Source organism: Cucurbita moschata, unplaced genomic scaffold (assembly GCF_002738365.1).
Source record: "Cucurbita moschata cultivar Rifu unplaced genomic scaffold, Cmos_1.0 Cmo_Scf00027, whole genome shotgun sequence".
In the NCBI taxonomy this organism is placed as follows: domain Eukaryota; kingdom Viridiplantae; phylum Streptophyta; class Magnoliopsida; order Cucurbitales; family Cucurbitaceae; genus Cucurbita; species Cucurbita moschata.
Window position 1 is genome coordinate 312,585 of NW_019268543.1, and position 9,579 is coordinate 322,163.

The window sequence follows — 9,579 nt, forward strand, 5'->3', positions numbered from 1 at the left end:
TAAAAAAAAAAAAAAAAAAAAATCAACTTTCGATTTTTTAACTTCAAAAATACATGATACTCTGTCTAATATACTATTTTGACATGTTTAAATTTTTAAAAATAATATTATATTATATACAAAATTAAACTATATTAGTTATTTGTATAGGATTAAATTTATTAATTAATTATATAGTCTAATACTTCATAGATTAATTTATATTTTTAATATTTACTTTTACTATTTTCTTGAGAAAAAAAAGTGGTTGATTTAATTAATTGTTTTTATTTTTTAAATAGTTAAAGGTTTTGTCCTTTTTATTAGTACAAATAATACAAATATATGGTACATCCACGCGGTGAGATAAACAATTTATTATTTATTAAAAAAAACAAAGTTCGAATTGATCATTTACTCCTAGGAAGTATAAAAGACATCAATGTAAATAATATCAAACTTTAATGTATTGTGAAATATTCGTCAATCATGCTCCCTTTGTACTAGTCATTGATAATGTCGCCCTAAATTATTGATTAACCATTATTTTATAGACACAATTATCCAATTAAATATATACACTAAACAGCATGTCATTAACAAAAATCCGGTCAAGGGCCGAAGGACACCATAATTATTGTTATATATAAATGTAATAACTTCTAAAAAGAAGAAATACACGATACAATGTGTTCACCATTTTCTTGTTTTGAATAAATAATAATAGACTCAATTATAATTACTTCAGTAAAAATTAAATGCATTGCACAATTAATTGGAGGATCCGATGGAAAATCTACTTTTTGTACTTTTAACCTCAGCTTTTTACCTAATCCCACAAAATGCACGCTGATGCACTGACTCTCAAGAGTCCAGTGTCAACGGGCAGAAACGGGCCACACGTGTGAACGGAAAAAGGCGGGGGATCTGTCGCGTTCCGTTGCCCGAGGGGACATTGTAAATCCTTTTTTTTTTTCCTTTTTTCTAGACGGGTTTTTAAAAATATAAAATAATATTTATTAATAGATAAAATTCGTCACATTTGAGGTTGTAGAGTGGCCGTCGTTGTTTCTGTACCCAATTGTTTGAACTGTCTTTTCATTGCATTTATGACGTCTTAACTCTCCACTCTCAGTAGGTATTTTCCCAATTTTCTTTTTTTTTCCTCTCCTTTCTCTTTAAATTGTTGTTACAATTAATTTTTATTAAAGAAAGTTACATAAAATCAAATAATTATTTTACAATAAATTATAAGCTAAATATCAATATTAAATCATATAATTAATTTGCTCAAAATTAACATGAAGGTGCCATTTTATAATTGTCCCATCCACCAACAACATCATTGCTACACATTCATTTGGTACAATGTGAAATGAACGATATTATTTGAATATTGTAAATTGGTATAGTAGGGAAGGAGAATAAAACAAAAAAAAATAAAATAAAATAAATATAAATCCTTCAAATACATGAAAAATAAAATAAAATAATTAAAAAAAACGGGGGGAAAAACGTCAAACCAGCATTAAAATATACTTATGTGATGTTAGATGGGAAAGCAACAGTTCGATGATGATTGCAATAAAAATCTTTACTGCAAGTCTCGAGTGAGCACCTACCAATTAAAACGACATCATTTTGCACTTTTATATATATATAATTATTTCTATTTGTTGCAATTTTTAATTCGATTTAATTGGTTTTAAATTTTTTATTTGCAGCTAACAGATTCGTTGTTTATCCTAATATAGTTGCTAGGTTGACCCATATCAGCTCCCTAATCCCTTTCCAAACCCCACTTCCCCCAACCTACAAATAAAATCAAGTTAAAGCTGCCCTAAATTATAGAGTTGGTTAATTTTATTTTTATATATATATATATATATATTGTTTATGCGGTTGATGAACATATTATTGATGTCAACTAACGACTAAAGTTTTTTTTTTTTTTTTATAAAATAAATTAATATTGAATCTAAACTTCCACATATATTATAATATTTTAAATATAAAGAATTAAAAAAAACAAGGTAACGATTATTACCTTTTGTTTGAATTAATTACCTTTTTTAAGTTAGAAAATGATATAATTAAATCATTGTAACACGAAGAAATCCATAAGAATGAATACCATCTATCACTATAACTTTAATGGTACAGTTATAGCTTAGTGCATCATTTTCATTTGGTTGAATTTCGGAAATTACAATATTAACCTTTAAAATTTTTTAAAATACAAGGTAGGCATAAATTCAATAATTATTGAAAAAAATGTAAGGTGGGATATTATATTATTTAATTATTTATATTTGAGAAACGAGGTTTTCTATTTTGTAATTATAAAATACAATAATTTGATATGAAAAGCCACGAATAAATCATGTCATTTCATAAGGTGGCTGGAAAAAAAAATAATTTTTTTATAAAGTGGAGATGGATTGAAATTAAAGCCTTGCTGCCAATTATAAAGTGCAACGGAATTATTACTTTCCAAGTTGGAAATAAAATATAAAGGGAAACTAAACCCCCACCGCCCAGGGATTTATGTAAAAAATGGTGAACAGATATTTTTTGGTAAATTATTATTATTCAGATAAAATAAAGTTGAAAGGACCGGTAATTATTTTTGGGTGTAGCAATTATATATATATATTGTGTAGAATAAAAAATGTTAATAGAGATAATTTCATATGGATAAATTGCAAAAGCAAAACTATATTATATAAAATTTATTTGAATGTATTATCTATAATTGTTAGGGAGAGGGATGTTGGAAATCTAGAACGAGTGGCATTATCGTAAAAATGGAGAATTCGGGAAAAAAGACGAAGTAAGGGGGAGAAAAAGAAAAGAAAAGAAAAGAAAAAAAAAAAGAAAAAAAAAAAAGAAAATGTCGCAGCAGCAAAAAGAGGAACTGAGGAAGCGAAAGGAAAACGAAAGCTTGCAGCCGGGGAAAGAAGCTAATCTAAACGAGATTACAGAGGTTAGTTACTTGCCATAGTTTTCACTCTCTACTCTCTCCAGTTATTTTCGTAGTTCCTGAGAGAATGTTGTAAATTTGTTTAAGCATCGTTGATTCATGGCCGATCTCTATCTTCTCCGATCTATATCGTCACCAACGCTGTAGATCTGGGCGTCGACAGTCCGTATATTTACCAATTGCCTTCTCAGCTTCACAGGGCTGATTTTGAGATCTTAAACTCAGCTAGCTGCCTACTTCACTATCTTCATGTACTTTTTAACCTGGAGAAATTCAGTAAGTCGTCCACTTCCGGTTTCTATTTCAGACGAAGAATTATGGCTTATAATCCTAACTTCATTTGATTTTTGTTGGGTATAGAGGGTGGATTTTGAGTAACTAGTGCTTTATACTTTGCTGCTGTTAATGCCGGGATCTTTTTATCGAGACTAGGGTTTAAAGGTCGCATTACATGGCAAGGATCTGAAATTGTTGGCTTATCAACTGGGCTTTGAATTCCGATGCTTGGATGTTTTGTGTTTTGTGTTAATTTTTCACCTCCACGCATTTTTTAATGTATGCATTCTAGCATTTGTCCGGGAAGATTTGGTCTCTGTTTGACTTGGACGGTCCGGGTGGAATTAAGTTAATTACGTGTATTTAAGACGATGGGTATTCGTTGCTTGTTTGGATGGAACATTTAATCGGCTAACAATAAACACGTTTTCCTTGACTGCGCAGGAAATATCATATGTTGCTGATTTAGGTAATTGATTGTTGTTCTTTGAGCCATGTGGATAAGCTGAAGTAACAAGGTTAGGCTGCTGTTGGGTGGATTATCATGCCTCCTTCTCCAGCATTGCGGAGCTCTCCTGGTAGTGAGCCCAGAGGCAGCAATCATAAGCGAGGCCACAGCTTTGAGAGTGGTGCGCGCATAAGAGAGAAAGATGACGATCTGGCTTTGTTCAATGAAATGCAGACTCGAGAAAGAGATGATTTCCTGCTTCAGTCCGCAGAGGACTTCGAGGACTCATTTTGTAATGACAGGCTAAATTTTATTATTTAAGCATTTTGTTCTGCCAAATGTTTGGCTTTCAATCGTGCACCCTTCATAAACTAATCAATTGTTTCTGCAGCTACAAAATTGAGGCACTTTCCAGATTTGAAGCTTGGTATCTCGGTTCCTGTTCGTGGAGAGAATAGTGACATGCTTATTAATGCAGAAACGGATAAAAACGACTATGACTGGTTAGTGGCCTTATTCCTGTTTCTGGCTATAATTTTAAGATCCCTTGTATGTCTATATGTTTGGTCCATATAAATTCTTACTAATTTATTTCTGTGGCGGATTACCCATTTACTTTTTGCCAAACTTGCTTGTAAGAATTTTTTGATGGTTGAAAGAGTACTCATTTAACGGTAGGCTGTTGCCACTTATTTAACATATTGTTGTTTGAAGCTAAAGGATCGATCCCTTGTTCTCACAAATTATTCTGTATTATAAATTTCAAGGTTGTTAACACCTCCCGACACCCCCCTGTTCCCCTCATTGGACGATGAGCCACCTCCAGTTACTATTGCAAGCAGGGGGCGACCTCGTAGCCAACCCATTTCCATATCAAGATCATCCACGGTATGTGTGATTAAACTGTTTGTATGGTATATAATTGTGTCGTGATCATGTTGGATGCAGTCTCTAGACGGTGTTTTTACAAGTGAGCTATTTGATGTTCTGTACTTCCTTTGTTGGAACACTGAAAGCGTATTGTTTTTATAGATGGAAAAAAGTCACAGAAGCAGTACGAGTAGGGGTAGTCCAAGTCCTAATCGTTTAAGCCCATCTCCCAGGTCAGCAAACAGTGTGCCTCAATTGCGAGGAAGGCAACTGTCAGCCCCACATTCCAGCCCAACTCCGAGTCTACGTCATGCTACACCATCCAGAAGATCAACTACCCCTACAAGAAGATCTTCACCTCCTCCAAGTATGCCGTCAACATCTGTGCCAAGGTCTTCCACCCCAACACCTAGGAGGTTGAGCACGGGGTCCAGTGGAGCAGCTGTTATATCTGGGACAAGGGGAACTTCACCCGTAAAGTCAGTCAGAGGAAATTCTGCCTCACCTAAAATAAGAGCATGGCAAACCAATATTCCTGGTTTTTCTTCTGAACCTCCCCCTAACCTCCGAACATCTCTGGCTGATCGGCCAGCATCATATGTTAGAGGATCCTCACCAGCTTCCCGAAACAGTAGGGACCTTGCACACAAATATGGCAGGCAATCAATGTCTCCAACTGCTTCTAGGAGCATCACCTCACCTCATAGTCACGATCGAGATCATTATAGCTCTTACAGCAGAGGTTCTATTGCCTCATCTGGTGATGACGATTTAGACTCCTTGCAGTCAATGCCTATTAGCACTTTAGATAATTCATTGTCAAAAGGAGGGATTTCACTTTCAAATAACAAAGCTCTGGCCCTCTCCAAGAAACACAGAATTGTTTCTTCTAGTTCTGCTCCTAAAAGATCTCTCGATTCCACGATTCGGCAGCTGGTATGCATTTTATTTTTTTTAGTTTCTGAATCGTATTATTTCTTATGCCTGGAACTCACATTTTGGTATAAATAAGCTGTAAATTTGTTTTCATTTTCTCGGATTAATTTTTACATTCACGTGATGTACTCTACTCTTATTGGGTGGGACTATTTTAATAGTAATATTTGAAATTTGGCATGGTTATCGTATCAACAGTTTTAGAAACTGAAAAAATACATTGAACTTCTTTATTAAGTGTGAAAATTTGCTGCAAGTACAGTTGATTGTTTGTTTGTGATGCTATTCCCCAAGTAAGTTAATGTTAGTAAACAGTTGAGAAAGATTTGGATTTGGAAGAAAATAGAAGGATATTTCAACTTCAATTTCAATCTGCATTGACTTGCCAAATTATCCCATATCTTTTTGTGCTTTTATAGTTCACTGGAGTTCACATGTCATTTAATGGTACTGATGCACTTGGTTTTTCTTCAGGATCGAAAAAGCCCGAATATGTTTAGGCCACTTTTATCAAGTGTCCCCAGCACCACTTTTTACACGGGCAAGGCAAGTTCTGCCCACCGTCTGATTTCTAGGAACTCCTCGGTCACAACCAGCAGTAATGCAAGTTCTGATCACGGTACTTGTATTGCACTTGATACAGAAGGGAGTGACCACAACCAGAATGATACGACCAATGAATGTGAGAAAATGCCTTATCATGACAGTCACGAAGAAATATTCGCCTTCGATAAGATGGACATTGTTGATGAAGATCCCTTTCATGTTATTAAGTCACTTGATAGTGGCCGTGGCCCTGCACTCGGCTGTGATCCAGTTGTCACCGGAGATAGCAGTTACGAAGCTGTTATCCCAGATATAATTTCCACTTCTGACTCTTCTCATGTCCAGGGGGGTGATTTTTCAGAGGTTGTTTGCCTTGAAGATACTTTTGTGTGTTCCAGATGTGGTTGCAGGTATCGTGTTATTGACTCAGAGGAAAATACTCTTAATTGTTGTCCAGAATGTAGCAGGGAAGAGAAAGATATTGGCATGGCCATTTCGAATAATACGACTTCAGTTACTGAAAGCTTGTCTGGGTTGTCTTCAGTAAAATATGAAGCAGATAAGCCATTCAATAGGGTGGATTCCCTGGTGATTTCTCCCGACTCTTCCCTAGCCACTGATTTTGGTGAATCTAGGATTTCTATGTCCGTGGGCAATATTGAGCAGGATCAAGCATCTTTTCCTGAACAAGGCCCAAGTTACCTGGAAGAAAACTTCCCCTCAGAAACACCAGTGGAGGAAAGTCAGCATAGCCTTACCAACCATTTGGAGATGGGCCAATTAGCTGTTAATGGGAGCCAGCCCAACACTGAATCTGGATGTCAGCAACCTCTTCAGCACAACGACTATCAAACTTTGAGATTTGATTCATCAGAAGGTGCAGGCATTTCTATATTGTTAAAGAGGTCAAGCAGCAGTAAGGGCCCTGTTGTCCAAGGAAGAACTTTTACTGCAAGTACTATATCTTATGATGATCTATCTTTTGCAAGGGATAGCATGAGCAGTCTGAGAAGCTCTATTGGACACAGCAGTTTCTCTGCATCATCGTCAGCTGATTTTAGCTCATCCAGACAGATTGAAGGGCGAATGCAACGACAGCTAAGTTCAAGGAAAGGGGACTTGGAGAACAAAAAATGTGAAGTTAGCGTGAAATCTCATTGCTCTGAGGTAGCTTCTACTGGAACACCTGCCAATGCCCATCCTATATCAAGCTTTGAAACTTGTAAGCAAGAGGAAAATGTGGATTTTTATGTGGCCACTTTAGAGTGCTTTTCAAGCCAGGGAACTACTATGTCTTCTCATAAACCTGAACTAGCTTCTGAAAATGCCGAGTCAGATGATGCCTCTTCAATTGTGGCAGCTGCTGTAGAGGAGGATAAACTTGAATGCGACAAATGTAGGAGACTGGACAATTGTACCTCAGGATCGTCGAGGTATGCCCTCAGCATCATTTTGATTTTTTTTTTTTTTTGGAGCCATTATTTCCAAAATGGTTTATTTTGCTTCGTATGTGAACAGGGAAGACACATCAGGTGGTAGGAGTGTCTCAGATAAGGACGCATCAGTTACAACTTTCGACTGTTCCAGATTGGAGGGACACAACATACTGGATGGTGATGTGTTTGAAGACGAACATACAGAGCTACCCACTCATCCAATGACAACAATATCAGAAACAGAAGCAGCACAAATAGCTGAGGTGATAGGTCCAGGTTCACAGAATGATTTATCAATAATACCAAGCATTCCCCTGGAGGAATCTGCAGTTCCTAGCGGGCCCGACCAAGATCTAGCACCATCTGTTATTAATACTGAAAAATCTGATGGCATCCTCGGTATGAAAGTTTCTTAGATGGTGAAGTATATGCTATTCTTTCAATTCTCTCTCCTCGCATCGCTTATAAGTTCCTAAATTTCTTTAATACTGCGATCTTTAAATTATTTGAGACAATCCTGGTTTTTAATCATGTCCTCATCTAAAATTACTTTGAACCTGCTTTTGTTGAATTTTCAAGCTCTCCATTCCCTGACAAAACTTTCTGTTTGGCAGAAAGATCGACAGTAATTGTTGATTATCAGGGCAGAACAAAGGTGGGAAGAAGCTTGACACTGGAAGAGGCAACAGATACAATACTTTTCTGTAGCTCCATTGTTCATGATCTAGCCTACTCAGCTGCTACCATAGCAATCGAAAAGGAAAAGGAAAAGGAAAATGAGGTTACATTGGAAGCCTCACGACCCATGGTTACCATTTTGGGGAAATCTTACCCTAACAGAGGTGATCTGCGCCATAGAACAGGCGGCAAACGGGTTATGAAATCACAAAAACCCAGACAGCGGCGTGTCGAAATGAGTACAAAGCCCCCTATTGCTAAGACGGAAAATGACGAGAACACTGACGAGTCCACCATTCAAAACGTAGGTCTTCCTAACCAAGTGGACAGCACGAAACCTCCGAAGTTGGAATCCAAATGCAACTGCAGTATAATGTGATTTTAATGAGTAGCGCCCATGCTTGTCCATCCTTCCCATCTTCTTCCTCAGACAACCAGAGCTCACTACCACACATATTTAACCAAAAGACCTTGTTCCACGGGGCTAGTCTGGATAATTCTCACTTGGTTTCAATCAAAATCCAGTTTAATGTATAATAAATGCCACGAGGTGTTGGTGACGTAAATGTAAAGTTATTTTTTCTTTTTTTTTTTTTTACTCCTTTTGTTTTCTGATTGTTGTTTAGGGCTGATATTTACTTGAGAGAGGCCGTAGGGATTTCATTTCTTCAGTGATAGTTTGCTCCAGTTGCCACATTCTTGTTGATTATTCTTATTTGATTCAAGCGCTCCGAAGCAGTGTTAAATATAAAGCCTCTCATTCATATTCATTTCCATATTGTAAAGTATAACTAACTCTATTCAAAAGTTACCTCTGATTTGGCTTGTTCTGTTCATCTCAATCTCATTTTTTGACTACTAATTGATGCCACAAAATAACTCAATTCTCTGATGCTAACATTTGTTTCTCTCTCTGTCTTTCTAATCTTTTCAGGTTTCAATCATTGACAGAAGTTTTGTAGAATTGAAAGATATTTGACTCAGTCAAGCTTGCTTGCTGTTGCGGCAGTGCTGTCTGCTTGCTCATGCTGCTGGTAGTAAAACTGGGTCAAGTATGTCTCACACTGCCACAATATCATTTATTACTCCTAACCTAATTGCAGTACAAACATCCAATGTGAGCCCATCTTCCCCATGTGAAAAGAGAAGATAAAGAAAAAAAGAGCCATAACTCAAGGTACCCCACCTTCAATCTACTCTCAATTATCATTCTTGGCACTCAGACTGCCCAACATGCTGCCATCTTTTCCTCTTAAGAAATTTATATTACTAGTAGGTGGCAACTGGACGGTCAATAGTTATGTCTCCGTTAGATAACCATTTGTTTTTTAGTCTTAGTATTCAAAAGTTTATAGATACTATTTTCGCTCGTTTTTTTTTTTTTTTTTTTTTTTTTTTTTTTTTTTTTTTTTTTTTTTTTTTTTTTT

General features: G+C 36.2%; 1 protein-coding gene across 3 annotated transcripts; it reads left to right on the forward strand.

Moving 5' to 3' along the window:
* Positions 1-2,823: 2,823 nt before the first annotated feature.
* On the forward strand, positions 2,824-8,922 carry LOC111462594 (flocculation protein FLO11). Of its 3 annotated transcripts, none has more exons than XM_023106220.1 (9): positions 2,824-2,965; positions 3,154-3,238; positions 3,683-3,978; positions 4,078-4,189; positions 4,454-4,574; positions 4,719-5,492; positions 5,967-7,471; positions 7,557-7,873; positions 8,089-8,922. In XM_023106220.1, exons 3-9 carry the CDS (start codon positions 3,783-3,785, stop codon positions 8,529-8,531), a joined length of 3,468 nt encoding a protein of 1,155 aa, XP_022961988.1. In that variant the 5' UTR covers positions 2,824-2,965; positions 3,154-3,238; positions 3,683-3,782; the 3' UTR covers positions 8,532-8,922. The 3 variants fall into 3 exon arrangements, with proteins under 3 accessions (XP_022961988.1, XP_022961987.1, XP_022961989.1); XM_023106219.1 differs by having other exon boundaries at positions 2,853-2,965; positions 3,050-3,238; XM_023106221.1 differs by lacking the exon at positions 3,154-3,238 and having other exon boundaries at positions 2,853-2,965.
* The last annotated feature ends 657 nt before the right edge of the window (positions 8,923-9,579 follow it).